Source organism: Balaenoptera borealis (assembly GCF_965194805.1).
Source record: "Balaenoptera borealis genome assembly, chromosome: 17".
Classification (NCBI taxonomy): Eukaryota; Metazoa; Chordata; class Mammalia; order Artiodactyla; family Balaenopteridae; genus Balaenoptera; species Balaenoptera borealis.
The window spans coordinates 18,116,392-18,132,881 of NC_138876.1; the positions used below are offsets into that span (position 1 = coordinate 18,116,392).

The 16,490-nt window shown below is 39.8% G+C and overlaps 1 protein-coding gene across 8 annotated transcripts in view; it reads right to left on the bottom strand.

Moving 5' to 3' along the window:
* The window catches only part of LOC309615139 (uncharacterized protein), a 67,369-nt gene that overhangs the window by 41,659 nt on the left and 9,220 nt on the right, over window positions 1–16,490 (bottom strand). For 2 of the 8 annotated variants that reach the window (XR_014236540.1, XM_082364503.1), the window contains exon 4: window positions 1,581–6,424. The exons of 5 other annotated variants lie outside the window; for them this stretch is intronic. Coding sequence is in view for 1 of the 3 variants with exons in the window: in XM_082364503.1 (XP_082220629.1) it covers window positions 6,337–6,424 (88 nt within the window). In the remaining 2 variants the exon portion in view is untranslated. Of the gene's footprint in view, window positions 1–1,580; window positions 6,425–12,846; window positions 13,087–16,490 lie in introns of those variants that run through there. One more of the 8 variants, XR_014236538.1, reaches the window with a different exon arrangement.

The window sequence follows — 16,490 nt, forward strand, 5'->3', positions numbered from 1 at the left end:
CACATAGACCTCAGACTGGTTGAAACTAGAAGGTTGATGACTGAAATTCTCAAAACATCACCCTGTTACCTCATGATCAACCGATCAGAGAACTGTGCATAAGCTGACCACACACCCTGTGACCCTGTCCCTCACACTGTCTTTAAAATCCCTTCCCTGAAAGCCGTTGAGGAGTTCAGGTCTTTTGAACACAAGCTGCCTATTCATCTTGCTTGGCACCCTGCAATAAATACTATATTTTCCTTTATCACAACGCAGTGTCAGTAGATTGGCTTTGTTGCATGTTGGATTAGTGGGCCCAAGTTTGGTTCAGTAGCACTGTTATGTTGTTCTTGCACTTCCAAATATGAGAATCCGTGCCTTTCATCAATTCTGGAATATCCTCACCCATTTTCTCTTCAAACATTGCTTCTTTCTTACTCTCCCTATCTTTTCCTTCTGTACTCCTATTTGACATATGTTAGGCCTCTTCATTCTAACTTGCATCTCTTTAACCTCTCTTTATAGTACCTACTTACCCCTCCGTTCTGATAATCTCCTCAGCTCTACCTTCTACTTTCCCCCATTCTCTCTTTCAATGTAACTAATCTACAATTTAAGCTATCTATTGAGCTTCTAATATAAATGACTCCAGTTTACATTTCCAGAAGTTCTATTTGATTCATTTTCAAATTTGCCTGTTATTTTTTATAGTTTCTTACTTTTAGTTTTTTCTAAAGTTCTTTTGTAGTTCTTTAATTATCTTAAATGCCCTTATTTCATCATTTGAATTCCTGCTATTTGTTGTGTCTACTGATTCTCAGAATAACTATTTTCTTAAATTGATTTATGATTTATCATTGTAAGTTTTTCTTCAGAAAGAATTTCTCAGTAAAAATCCTATGCATCATAGTTGAGAGTACATCCTTCAGAAGAAAAATTTGGCCTTCTGAAAAATGCCAGAACTATTTTTGTGTTAATTTGTCATCATGGAATCCTCAAACCATGCAGGCAGTAAAAAGTACAATCTCTTATCCAAGTGCGAACATGCCAATGATTAAATTGATCAGAAGGAACTTTGTTCCCACTCAGGGTCCAGGATGACAGACAAGGTTCCTTGTCATCTTACTGTGCCAACGGTTCATTTGTGTCTAATCTACCCTTTCACTAAAATGGTAGCCCTTGAAGGGTCAGACTTAATACAGTGGTCTCAGTTATAAACTTTTTTCTCATGTAGGTCCGTTTTGTCCTGTCCCAGTACGTGCACCTAACACCCTAGGTTACTAAGACTGACAACCACCAACTTCAGGACTTCCACAGTTCTATAATATCAAGCCACTTTTTTACAGCTCCACTGGCACCTCATGTCCACCCTTACTCATTGATAACCTAAGCTATGAACTCAAAAGGATGTTGTCTCTATATTTTTTTAACATCTTTAATGAGGTATAATTGCTTTACAATGTTGTGTTAGTTACTGCTGTATAACAAAGTGAATCAGCTATACGTATACATATATCCCCATATCTTCTCCCTCTTGCGTCTCCCTCCCACTATCCCTATCCCACCCCTCTAGGTGGTCACAAAGCAACGAGCTGATCTCCCTGTGCTATGCGGCTGCTTCCCACTAGCTATCTATTTTACATTTGGTAGTGTATATGTGTCCATGCCACTCTCTCACTTCAGGCTATCTGATATTCCACCATGTTTCCAGATATAAAAGTATGACTCTTATTTTAAAATATTTTTCCCATAGTAAAATGTAAGTTTTCCTCATTCTGACACAAACAGTTGTAAAAAAGTTGTATTGTAACTGGCTTTACAACTGGCAAAGGAGAAATGTAATTTTCCTATTGATCATTCTTTGCTTCCCAAAGTGCTTCTGTTGAAATAAAAGTCTAAGAGCAGAGAACATATTTTTATTTGAGTCTTCTGAGTCATATTAATTAGGCAATGTTTTCAAAGTGCTTTCTGAGATGAAACCATTATTCATCAGCAAACCCAGTTTTTTGTTAACATAATGATGGCTCCTTTTAAAGATGCTAATTGGCCCACCTGCCATGAAAGAACAATTTCACCTTTGCATTAATGACTGGAAACATCATACCTACGCATCCTACTTATGAGTTAATACGTAAAGACTTCATAGGCAGAAATATATATAATTTTACTGTTACAACAGCGATGAAAAGTCACTGCAATGAAAGTGAACATTTTGGCAATGCTGTGCATCTCCTGAAAATAGAAAGTTGCTTGTGTGGGAACCACAAGAGAAAACCCATTATTCTCATTGTTTCCATATCATTGTTTCTATATATAAGAAAAATATTTTCATATTTCTCAGCAGACTAGACCTTACTAAAGTAGTCCATTCCCAACAACTGTCCTATGAATATGGTTTTACGCTAGTTCTATTCTATGTCTATAGAGGGGAAAGAACTATTAAATGATTTTTTTCAGCATTTAAATGAAAATAACAGTAACAAGTAACTTAGCAGTAACAAGAAAGTTTCTCTCAGGTTCTTTTCTAATATGCAAAGAGAATATGATGCTCTCTAAAATGTTATCCAAAGATTCCTTGGCATTTTTTTTTCAAAATTATATTTTTATCCACTCTGTATTTCATTGGATATCAAATATTTGATATGGAATTTGAACTGACTTAATTTTTTCCCAAGGGCTAAAATGACTTTTTTATAAATCTTCCCTACAGAATCAAAACTATTTGGAAGGCAACATTAATAGCCTTCTCTTCTGAGAAAAGTGAGAGGGCTATAAAAATCTAGCATAGAGAGCCAAGTACACTACAGCTCTTATAAACCTTAAATCTAAAAATAAACCTTTTCATGACACTTGTTTGAAAAAAAAGGTTGTTCTAAGAGAATATTCTAGAAATAAATTTAATCCAAATGTCTCTTTTCAAAAGAATTAGTTTTGAAGTCGTTGTTCCATAATAAAACAGCTTAGTATATGAGCAATTTGCTAGTTGTAAGGTAGGCATTTGGGGGTGTTCGGTTAACTCTTTTGTGGATCCAGAGGCCCTTGAATGGGCTAAGTATCCATTTATGAAATGGTGCCCCAGAGTCAAAAAACTAAGAGAGCAATGAAAAACACCTAAATAATTGTCAACAATCAGATTCTATCCCAGGATAATCTATATGGTTCATATATAACATAAATCTAAATGAAAATTTTTAAAATCCGATGATATATAATGTTAAGAATCTGGTTTCTAAACAGAAGTCTTATTTCTTAATTTCAAAAATCGATCAGGTTGGTTTATGAGGTTCCATACTATAATAAATTTCACTGTGCCTAAATAAGGAATTTTAAATAGCTGGGCCAAGAAACTCTCTACCATCAAGGAAGTTAATTAGATGCATTTGAGGGGGCTGCAGGTGTGTCTGTAATTCAAAATTTGGATGTTTACCTTTATATATTGCACTAGGTGTTGGGTACATAAGAGGTCTATATAACATAATGGTCCCAAGTTCAGAGGGGAGGCAGACATGTAGATCCGCAGTTATAAAACAGTGATGGCAGGAAAAAAAAGAGTGATCAATTCTACTTGGGAAGCTCAGAGAAGATTTCTGAAGGAGGTATTTGCAGTAAGATTGAAAGCTGAGTAGGAGTAGTGTAGGTGGACAAGGGGAACAAGGGGCATCCCAGCAGAGGTATGAAACAGGATTGCAGATTTGGAGAACTGTATAAGTTCAGTATGATTGGAGCATTGAATATACCCAGGGGAACAGTGGGAACTGGGGTTCCAAAAATACACACATACATATATTTACACTTTAACATTTCAGCCTTTTTAAAAAGGTGCCTTAGGATCAAATTATAAGACGGGTGTATTATGTACCTTGATGGCTGAAAACAACACATATTTATTATTTCACAATTTACATGGGTCAGGAGTCTGGCCAAGGCTTAGCTGGGTCCTCTGCTCAAGGTCTGACAAGGATACAGTTAAGACATCTACTGCCATGTGCTCACCTGGAGGCTTAGCTGGAAAAGAACTCACTTCCAAGCACATGCAGGTTATTGGTAGAACTAATTTCCTTGTGGTTGTATGAGGAAGGGTCCCAGCTCTTTGCTGGCTGGTAGCTAGATGTCACCCTCACATCCTAGAGGCTGCCCACAGTTCCCCACCATATGGCTCTCTCCTTAGGCAGTTCACAATACAGCGATTTGCTTTTCAGAGTCAGGAAGAGGGTCTCTCTCGCTGACAAAGTCTTATATGATGCAGCCTAATCAAATGTATGATATCCCATCACCTTTACCATATTCTGTTGGTTATAAGGAAGCCACTACTTCTTCCTACACTCACGAGGAGGGAATTACACGAGTGTCATTCATTGAGGTGTCACCGTAGGGTGTGTCCACCTCAGAGGGCTTGATGGAATCTTCATGGAATCAAATAGAAACTGAGTATCTAAACTGTTTTTATGTCATTTTCAATTCCTAATTTTCCAATGACTCATGTTAGAAAATTGGAGGTGAATTCCTTTGGAAAATGATCGGCCCTAAGATATTACAACACAACACATAGAAACATAACAAACATTCTCAAAACAAAATAATAGAAAATAAAGCTTTGATGAACTAATAGTGCTCAAAATAGCTCATCAAAATTCAGATATTACAAATAATATTAATTCTGTATTTGATATAAGAAACTAAATATCTAAAGGATAGCAAAAATGGCACATTGGATTCGGTCATCACAACCCCTCTTCCCATGGTCCACAGCGAAGTAACAGGTGCTGAGAGCTATCTAGAGCTTTGTGAAAACTATTTGGCCTTGGGCTTCCCTGGTGGCGCAGTGGTTGAGAATCTGCCTGCCAATGCAGGGGACACGGGTTCGAGCCCTGGTCTGGGAAGATCTCACATGCCGCGGAGCAACTAGGCCCATGAGCCACAATTACTGAGCCTGCGCGTCTGGAGCCTGTGCTCCGCAACAAGAGAGGCCATGATAATGAGAGGCCCACGCACCGCAATTTAGAGTGGCCCCCACTTTCCGCAACTAGAGAAAGCCCTCACACAGAAACGAAGACCCAACACAGCCATAAATAAATAAATAAATAAATAAACCCAAAGTTAAAAAAAAAAAAAAAAGTATTTGGCCTCTGAGAGTGATCATGACTGAACGAGATACGAAACAAAGCAAGAGAAGTGGCAATTCCAAATGCAGCAAGTGATTACATGGAGTGACTTGTTTACTAAAACCAGAGAGGAGAAACTTGAAAGCTCCACTTATTCACTCAACAAGTATTGACACCTCCTACATGCCAGGCATTGTAAAAGGCACTGAAGACATGATGGCAAACAAGGCAGACTCAATTCATGTCCTCAAGAAGTTCTCGTGACCTTGTGACGTGTGGGTATAAAGTGAGCTCCTGTAGACCTGCCCTGCCTGGTATAGTACCCACTGACCACATGTGGCTATTGAATATGTAAAATGTGGCTAGTAATGACTGAGATCATTATATACTATACTATATAAACTATAAGCTTAAGATGTACATTGGATTTCACAAATTTACTAAAAATATATATATACATATAAACTATCTCAGTAATTTTTATATCAATTACAAGTTAAAATAATATTTATGCATTGAATTAACTAAATATATATGTATACATAAAATATATTATTAAAATTAGTTTCATCTGTTTCCTTTCATGTGGCTCACATGTGTGGCTTGCATTGTATTTTTACTGGACAGTGCTCTAGACTAGGGACTTCTCAATTCTATGTCTTTTGTGCCAAAGATGGTGCCTGTCACATAGTTTACTCCACACCCATCAGGAAGCAGTAAAAGCAGAGACAGAGGGACCACCTGGGGCTGTGTAACAAAGAGTTGTTATCAAAATTTCTCTCTAAACACTGGTGTTCTTGGAACTAGACAGTGGTGATCTACCACTAAAATATATATATATATATAAAATAATTGTTTCTTCTCAGTTTTCAGAGGGGGAAAGTCAAATAAAAGAATTTTCTTTAACTAGTTTTTTTTGTTTTTGTTTTTGTTTTATTTATTTATTTATTTATTTATTGGCTGTGTTGGGTCTTCATTGCTGCGTGCAAGCCTTCTCTAGTTGTGGCGAGCGGGGGCTACTCTTCCTTGTGGTGCACAGGCTTCTCATTGCAGTGGCTTCTCTTATTGTGGAGCACGGGCTCTAGGCACACAGACTTCAGTAGTTGTGGCACGTGGCCTCAGTAGTTGTGGCTCGCAGGCTCTAGAGTGCAGGCTCAGTAGTTGTGGTGCACGAGCTTAGTTGCCCTGCGGCATGTGGGATCTTCCTGGACCAGGGCTCAAACCCGTGTCCCCTGCATTGGCAGGCGGATTCCTAACCGCTGCACCACCAGGGAAGTCCCATTAGTATATTTTGTTCGTGAATTTTTCTTAAATCTTTGTTACCAGTTGTTGCTTTTGTGCTATAAAATAAATAAGTTAGTGTGATCAGTGGAAAAAACTGAAAAATAGCCTCCATCTAGCAAACACTGAGAGCTTCCCTGGAAAACAGTTTTCCAGATTCCTTTGCAATTTATTTACAAATTTCTTTCAAGTCCAGTTTACTTTTGTCTTCTGATCTTTAGTATCATGTCTTGTTTGGGATCCTCTTCTGCCCTTTGGACAGAAGTCAATATTTGCCTGTGCTAGCTTTGATGTTTGATGCTACTAAAGATATTGGTTCTGTCCTTTTCTGGCCTTGGGCAGGAGGAATCATAGCTCAGTTTTGGCCTCTTAGCCTTCCCAGCTAGTTCTAAATTGTACCCACAGGAACAAGGTGTTAGACTGAGGAGACATTATTGCTTTCCACAGGATGAATCATTCCTAAGGAAAAAAGCATCAGCTCCCATAGTCCACTTGATACCACAGATGACATTGTCATACTCCCTATAAGAAGAGGAACATTTTTCTGCCCCAAAATCCATGGCGGTGGGAGCTTTGGGAAGTTATTGAGAATCTAAAAAGTTACCTGTTCTTCAGATTACTTGTCAGGAGAGTGGGATGCTGAGGAAGAAGATGTATATGATGCAGAATGCATAGAATAAGAACTGTAAGAAATATCAGTTCCCTTGTTTTTCTTAAATTCAACTTAACTTGATTCTCTACTCCAACCCACCAGGTTGGCAGACTATTCAATCTCAGGCATTATTGGGGTCTCCTCTCCGTCCCAGGTTTGCACCACAGTATGGGATCTAAAGATACAGGGAAGGTCTTCTAATCGCCAGTCTATATGAGGACCACTGAAGTCTCAGAGCTCAAGTTTACTGTAGTCTAATGTGCCACTCATGGAGTCTGGGAACTCTTTCTAAAGCTGAGAACCTTCACAATAGAGGTTCTACCTCCTTACGCACTCATCATAGTCCTAACTTCTAAGTCCTTGTCTCCTATTTAGGGACAGACACAGAGCAGTGTATGGTATACAGATGCCCACTGGTCTGGGGACACACAAATCTTTCTCCTTTTCCGCTTTCAGGGGAATCTCTTTTCATTTCCTGGCCCTCAAAAACCTTCATCATCTCACCTCTTTCTCTGGGGCACGATATTTTTAAATACCCACAGTATTTTATAAACGACAGAAAGCATTATTGACTTCAGGTTGCTTTTACTAAGGCTCTGGCTCCTACCTGGTACAGGAGGCAAGGTGTGGTACAACAAGGAGAAAAAAAAAGAAAACGAAAGTTTTAACCAATTAACCTGGGACCAACACTGTGAAAACCACAGATTTAAATAATGGCGCCTTTGTTTTTTAATCTGTCTCTAGTAATCAGTATTGGACGTGGCTCAATAAATATAGATTATGTAAATGAGTTAACGAATGAATGAATGAAGAGTATTCAGTTAGATTTATATCGGCTGCACCTTTCCCAAGGTCTGCCAAATTTAAGTTATCTCCATCACTTTCTCAGGCTGCCCATCTAAATTTGTATATCAACATGGCTACTATCTCAACAACAAAGAAACAGACCTCGTAGTCATGGTCTGAACCTTCAATGGTACATGCATCAGACAAGCAGAATGCAATCCAGGACATTTCAAACATCTTTTAATCAAACAAAAAGTCCGTGCACCTATTTCCTTTACCCTCCTGTATGAGGAATTTTGATGGCAAGACTGCTCAGTCCGCTGCCAATTCTAACGCGGAAAGAGTCTGCAAATTACTGCTCGTCCCACGAAGCCTGCAAAATCAGCTTCCATTTGAAGAAAAATAAATGCAAAGATAAGACAGAGTGGGGGTGAGACCCTGGTGCCCTCAACACATCCCCATGTTGACAGAACTCAATTTTTTGCTTCACCCACTAAAAAAATTATTTGTATCCATTTCTAGCCTTCTCTCCTTTGATCCTCTTCAGTTGAGAAGCCCTTCCCTATACTTCCCATACAGCTCTATGGCTTACGTGACTGCCTAAAGGGCACCGTTGGTTTTCACATGGCAAGTATGACAAATTTCTAGAGCACAGTGAAGACAACGAGGTAATGTAGAGTCCCATTCCGTCGGAGTCATTTATTTGGTTTTCATATAAGGAGCAGCCTCTTGCTAAACGGAAACATTATCCTCTGCTACTTCATGTTTCCACAGAAAGGTCGTCCCACCAAAGTAACACTCCTGGCCTCCTTCCCTACCCTTTTACTCACTCCTTCCCAGCAGAGAAATGATTTATGCAACTGAGGAGTGTGGAAGAAGAGGCAGGACAACTCCTTTCCTTAAGAACTATTGGGTTAGGCCTGCCTCTGCGATGGGGGCTGGGAAAGCTGTCTTGGGCCAAAGACTCTGTGGTTGAGTGAGTAGGTCTGTCTAATCCTAGAGTTCAGTATTAGGAAGCAACATCTTCCAGCCTGGCTGTGGGGTCCCTTAAAAGTCCGACACTACTGTGTCATATTCACTGTGAGCTATTGGGAGTACAAATACCCATAACAAATAATCATGGTCCCTTCACTCAAGAAACTCATGGCTCATAGGAGAGACCAGGCAAATAAACAAATAATTACAATACAAAGTGGTAAGTAGTGACTGAGAAAAGCACTGGGTACTAGGGGAACACAGAAAAAGACACCTAGTCCAACTTGAGGGGTTCAAAGAAAGCTCAAGAAGCAAGCTGAGTCTTCAATGAGAATTAAAATTTAGCCATCAAGGCAATAAATAACAACAAAAACTACCATTTCTTGACAATGCGCCATGTTCTAGGCACATGCTTTACATGAATTATCTCATTTAATCCTCATGACAATCTATGAAGGAGATAATTACTCCCATCTGAACACGGAGGACACTGAGACTCGAAAAGTAATTTTTTTTTTTCCAGCTCATACAACTTGTCAGTGATGAGGCATGCACTTTTTTTTTTTTTTTTTTTTTGGTACTTTAAATCAGGATTCAGCAAACTTTTTCTGTAAAGGGACCGATAGCAAATATTTTAGACTTTGCAAATACTCTCAACTCTGCTGGAATAGTGTGAAAACAGCCAGAGAACCTGCATAAATCAGTGAGCACGGCTGTGTTTCAATTAAACTTTATTTATGGACACGGAAATTGGAATTTTATATAATTTTTCTGTGGCACTAAAATCAATTCTTCTTCTTCTTCTGAATTTTTTCAGGTATTTAAAAATTTAAAAGCCATTCTTAGCCATAAAATTACAGGCCATATTCAAACAGGTGCTAGGCCAGATTTGGCCCTTGGACCGTCCATTGCCAATCCCCGCTTTAAATCACTTTCTACCCAACGTCCTCTCTGATGGTTGCTTGCAGTTTTCCTTCTCCTTTGTGATGGTGGGGACCTTTGTTGGTTTTAGTTTGTTTTTATTAAAGTGTGAGTTACTGGATTTTCTTTGATGTCTTCTAAGGTAGAAAATAATTTCTCACCTTCCCAGAGTGCCACATAGCTGAAAGTAAGCATGTCATGGCTGGGACTTCCCTGGTGGTGCAGTGGATAAGACTCCGCACTCCCAATGCAGGGGGCCCAGGTTCAATCCCTGGTCGGGGAACTAGATCCCACATGCATGCTGCAACTAAGAGTTCAAGTGCCACAACCAAGGAGCCCACCTGCCACCACTAAGACCCGGTGCAACCAAATAAATAAGTAAATAAAAATGTTTTTTTAAAAAAGTCATGACTGATGCTGGTGCCAGTTAGAACCCATCACAGTCTCTCTGCCCTGATGTGACTCTGAAACACTTGGCAGAACTTTACTTCTTGCTCTTCCAGCCCATTTTGTTTTTACCTTGTTATTCCCAGGCACATTCCTCTGAGTTAATAAGTTCATTCCTTTATAAGTCCAGATGGGGAGACTGATAATAAGCAAAGTGATGACTTCAGAAAATGGCCCTTCATGGAGGTGTTGGGTGAGCCCTAAAACATTCCTTCCATTTTCCAAAGAGGAGAAGTTAAAGGCTCTAGTAGACATGGTGGTATGGAAGCCTCCTCGTAGGAAAGGCCCAAATAAAGTAAAATTGTCAAAGTTCAAGTCTGACACATGATCATGGTGAAGGGATAGAACTTACTTCCTGAGCACTTCCATTCTTTCTTAGGGTCTGTTGTGCCTGCTCAGCACCTCTTACCTATCTGCACACTTAGGTGCCCAGTGTCCTCAAAACGCCCCTTGCTCAACTACTCAGATCAAAGCCACTGGCAGAATGGCCTCTGGTATTTCGAAACTATAATGATGAGAACTCCATTTTTTCCGACACCCAGGAATAGATCATTTTTGGTAGAACTGCTAGTCGCTTATCCTAAAATCCATTCTCCCTTTCTTTCTTAGTAGTAGAACCCAAAATTGTTACCCAGGCAAATGACTGTCTAGAAAAAAGATGAATTTTCCTAGCTTCCTTACAGCCATTTGTGAAGAAATGACTATGTTCTGAACAATGATGTACAAGGCAAACTGTATTCAGTGGCTTTCAAGAAGCATACTTAGGTATCTGGTGTGCACTCCTGCTCTCCCTTCTTATTGTCTCTTTCTCCTTGAAATAAAGATGCTATGGCTGTTGCTCCAGTAGCCACGTTGAACATGACTATGAAGGTCACACACAAGGGATGGTGGATGGAGAGCTGGTAGGAGCGTCGGTCCCTAATTTCATTTGGCCATCAAATTAGTTCTGGACTACCTCTGGATTTTTTATACATGGGCAAAAAATAAATCTTTATCTTACTTAAGCAACCACTTTATTGGGTTACTATTATACACAGCTGACCCCCCCCCCCCAGCCCTCCCCAAAGTCTAACAATCATCAGTTGTTACAATTGATACAATCATCAAGTTAGCCAAACTCATACGGGCAGAAATATTGAATCTCTGACTTTTTAAGGAAGTTTCCATTTTTTTACTATTATAAAAAACACAGTACCTTTGTGCATTTGTGTGAGTATTATCTGTCAAAAAATTCCTGAAAAAAAAGACCTGGGTCAAAGTCCACAAGCATCATAAATAGTGCTGAAAAGCTCTCCAAAAATTTTGTTTCAATGTATAGCCCACTGATAGGGAAAGCGAGTTCAATCTCCCTACACTATCTTTAAGACTGAGTATTATCAAATGTCTTAAATCTTTGCCAGCCTGAGAGATTAAAAAAAAAAAGCTTTATTGTTTTAATTTTTATTGTGAGTGGGGCTGAGAAGCTTCTGGGAAATTTATCATTCATCTGTTTTTTCTTTTAAACATTTTTTTTAATGCGGTGTTTTTTGTTTATGTCCTTCCAGTATTTGAATCTTGCCGTTTCCTCGAGGACTCTGGCTCCGTGTGCCTTGGGTCACCACTCGTAGGGACTCCTGCTGTAATTCAATCCCTTTCTGACTTCTGACACCAGCCACTCAGTTGGCATCTTGGCCTGAGTGCCCTGGTTCCAACTGCCCTTGTAAGTAGATGGGAGAGGGGCTCTGGTGGGCAGATTTGGACACATTCATCCAAAACGGTTAAGTGACAGAATGAAAAACTATAGCCCTTCTTTCCTAAGTCATATCTCCTCTGTGAGTCAGAGGAATAGGTTGTATAACCCTAGGCCTCTCCAAGCTGGTGTGAATCCTCACCCAGAGTCCAAGATCTCCAACAGCACCACATTTCCTAGTGAGAAACCATTACTCTTAAGTGAAGACTTTGCAGAAAGCCCAACAAGCTCTACCATCCTACTGTCATGCTATGTCAGAGTTGAATCCCTTTCGGAATGGTTGAGAGGGGCAGGGTCCTCCAGACAATAACGTTTCCCCAGCCCGGGGCCATCTTTAGCTCACAAGGTTGACTCTGGCTAATACATTTCTTAGAGCTCTTGGAAGCACCTCTCAGAAGCAACTGAAGCCTCAGAATACAAAGGAAATACTAGAGAAAGTGGAGTCTACAAAACCAAGCTCTGCCTTTGCAAAGTGCATCTGTGGGCCATAATTTTGGTAGGCATTTGAAGAACTTGTTTGTAAGAACCTATGCAATGCCCGGTGTTGTGAGGCAAGCATGTATAAAACCCTCCAGAGGCCTCTTATAGGCTCCTTCACTGTCCCCTAAGAAACAGCATGGTTCAACCCACTCTGCCTTATTCAGGGAAGCCCCTTCCCTCTTCTCCCACTGATGCTGCAAAATCTTGCTTTTCATCCACTTCAGGGAGTACCTGAACCCAGGAAGCTAGGGCACTTGGCAAAAGCAACAAACTCCCCTTTAGAACAAAGAGGCACAGCTGTAAATCCAGCTCTGAGAACACGCCGTGCGAGGTAAACCATCTGACCTCTGAGAGAGACTGTGCATCACTTAGATCGAACCAATCACCCACTTATTACTCATGCTTTTCCAACCCCCCTGTGCCCTCCTCAAACCACTGGGTCTGCACCAGTCCTGCTCTCCGTTTCTTTCAAGTTCCAACACAACACTTACTGTTCTGACCCTGTCCTTCTCTGAGGCTGCCCACCTTCCACATTTTCCTGGACACCGAAGGGTTCAGTCCCTATCGCGATGGGTTCCTTTGTGTTCACGGAGTCAGAACGGCACGGTGAAACTCTCCAGGACTTTGACATCTTGCAGAGGTGCAGCTGAATCCCAGCTCTGGCATTTGCCACCTATGACCTTGGGCAAGGTACGTAATAGTTTCCTCCGTTGTGGATAATCACCGTTGCCCTGGAAAGTTGTTCCAATGATTTAATCAGATAATTATGTAAAGTGCTTAACTCTGTGCTTGATTCGTGCTATGAGATCTATTATTCTTAGCTTGACCTCTCTTTTTTGGTAGTTTCACATAATCCTTTTCTTTCAAATCCAAATTGTCTATCCTTTGAGATCACAAACAAAGTCCTATGTTTTTTTTAACCCCATAAAAGTGTCTAGCACAGGCTGTTTATGGATTAGTCAATAACTGTTTCTGAAATTATTGGAATATTTAGATAATATTATGGTAAAAGGTGAGAAAGATGGGAATCACGTTTAAAAGTTGATGGCCTCAACAGAACTGGTACAGTACTGTATAGAGCATGATTCTCCAGATACTGAAGAAAAATGCTCAAGTTTGACTCAGAAAAGCTGAGTTATAATAACCTTGGCAACCTTGGTAAAGTCACACAACCTTGGGTTCTCGTCAGAAAATAATGCTTCACAAAACCTGCCTACCTTTCTGGGACATTTTGAGGTTCAACTGTCATCATCTATATGAAAACATTTTCAAACAGTAATATACTATAAAAATGAAAGAGCTGAGAATGGTTGGGTAAATTAGACTTCTTAAGATTACCTAGGAAAGGAAGAAAGAGGTAGGCTGTTTCTCCTGGAAACTGCCCAATGTCTGAACATTGTTAGGATTTGTAGCCTTGAAATGTGTACATAATGTGACCCTCCCCTGGATGACAGAGGGTCAGGCTGTACTTCCCAAGACTGCTCAGAACCAGATCTGCTAGCTCCTTATGCTCTGCTCCTGTGCCCAAGTTAAGCCTGCAGTGGCTAAAGCTCATTTCTAAAACATTAGGAGACTTTATGGGGGGCAAAGTCCAGGTACTTACCCAGAAATGTTCTCTGGGTTGACTATGTTTACAAAGAATATAAAGTGCAGAGAATTCTGAAACTCCTATAGATTCAAATCAACCCCAAATTTATCTCTATACAAGTCCCATTTTTAGCACTTTTTGGATCAGGATGGTTTCTTTTCATTTGCTTTTGCTGCAAGCTTGTGGAAGTGTTTGCTTCTTGACAAGTAGGAGCTGGGAAAGAGGTGGAAAATTACAATCTGATAGCCACACCATGCCTTTTTGGCAAGAACCTAATATAAAAACATCGAGTCTGGTGTTGAACCATACAGTAGAAAACAGAAGGTCTAGCATCCTACTTCTGTCACTAGTTTGGACAGTGGTGTAGGCTGAAGGCACCTACCATGAAGGAGAAGAAAGTCCAATTGGCTAGTTGCCATAAAACCTACCTTGTAGCATTACACTTATTGTATGAGCAGGGATGGGACCTCCTTGGAGCTCAGAGGTTTCATTCTATGCTATGAGAACATGAGATTGTAACAGATTATGTACTGAAGACTGAAGACAGACCAAACATGCAAACTTCCCAGACACTGATATAAACATCCAGAGCTCCAATTCAGTTATGTAGAGTGGGAGGTACAAAGTCATGACCCAAAGTTCAAATCCAGCCTGCAGCAGTCTTTGTTTTGCTTGTCATTTATTTTATTTCTGGGGCTAAATAATATTTTATGCAAATTTGAGCCAAAGGTTTTTCCAGCTTTACTGTGATATAACTGCCATATAACACTGGGCAAGTTTAAGATGTACAACATGATAATTTGATATACATTTATATTGTGAAATGATTACCACAGTTAGGTTAGTTAGCACATCCATCACTTCACAGAGTTATCTCTTTTCTTAATGGTAAGAACTTTAAAGACCTACTCTCTTAGCAGCTTTCAAGTATGCAATACAGTATTGTTAACTATAGTCACCATACTATACATTAGATCCCCAGAACTTATTCATCTTATGTCTGAAAGTTTCTACGTTTAACCTTCTTCACCTATTCTCCCCCACCCATCTGGCATCCACCAATCTACTCTCTGTTTCTATGAGTTTGGTTTTTTTAGATTCTACATGTAAATGAAATCATAGAATATCTTTCTTTCTCTGTCTGGCTTATTTCACTTAGCATCATGCTTTCAACATCCATTCATGTTGTTGCAAATGGCAGGATTTCTTCTTTTTCATGGCTGAATAATATTCCATTACATATATAACTCACATTTTCTTTTTCCAGTCATCCATTGATGGACATTTAGGTTGCTTGTGTATCTTGGCTATTGTGAATAATGCTGCAATGAACAGGGGGGTGCAGATATCTCTTCAAGAGAGTGATTTCATTTCCTTTGGATATATATTCAGAAGTGAGATTTCTGGATCATGTGATAGTTCTGTTTTTAATTTTTTGAGGAACCTCCATACTGTTTTCCATTGTGGGTGCACCAATTTATATTCCCACCAACAGTGTACAGCGTTCCCTTTTCTCCACATCCTCGCCAGCCCCTGTTAGGTCTTGTCTTTTTGATAACAGCCATTCTAACAGGTGGAGCCAAATTTCGAAAGTCATTTAAAAGTATATTTCTTGATTGTTTTGGCAAATCAGAGCATCTGGCTCCTATGCTTTTCCCAAATGACAGCAATCACTGCCTGTTGCGGAGCAGCACTGGCTCTTGACAGGGGGCTTGTGCTCTCCAGGTTTGCACATCTCTCACCTCTGATTATTATCCAACACTGGGATCGTTTATCATGGTATTTGCGGAGAAATATCTCATCTATACTTATGTCTCTATCAAAATTTGGAAAATTTAATAGAAAACTAGAGGGCAGAGTATTTTAAGAAAACTGAAAGAGGACGTATTTCCTTTTGGGGGTAAAGAATAAACATCCTCATCAAATATATATATATTTATCTATCATCATCATCCTATGGTCATAAGCTTCTCTCTTCCCCAAGGTAAAATCACTTTAGCCTTGAAAAAAATCTCAGAACTCACTGATTATAATTGACTTTTTGTGACAGAATCTAAGTTCACTCTGAGTTGATTCTATTGGGGAAAACAAAATTCTCTCTTAAAAAGAAAAAAAAAAGAAGAAAGAAGAAGGAAAGAAAGAAATCCCCAACCAGCCTGAAACACATTTTTCAGTCGCTTGATTTTCTGGAAAGAAAATAAATGGCAATAAAGTGTTTTTGCATTCGTGAAAAAAATAAGACTCCCTTGCTCTGACTGTAATCTACAGCTGCCTTTACTTGGGGGCACTGGTGCTGGTGACATTGAAAGGAATAGCCATAGTTTTTTTAACTTTTCAGAAAGCCAGTGAGACAGAGTTTAAAACATAGCAGTGTTAGGGCTGCCAAAGACTCATTCTTTGGAAGAGAGGTTGATCCTCTTGTGGGTTTCCCTCTCAAAATGATTGGAAAGGCCCTCACTCAGAGGACCGCGGATGTAAAATCTGAGTTTCTATCAACTGAAGCTTAAAATATGGTGAAGGTGGCAGGGTGACCCAGTGGAAAGGGGA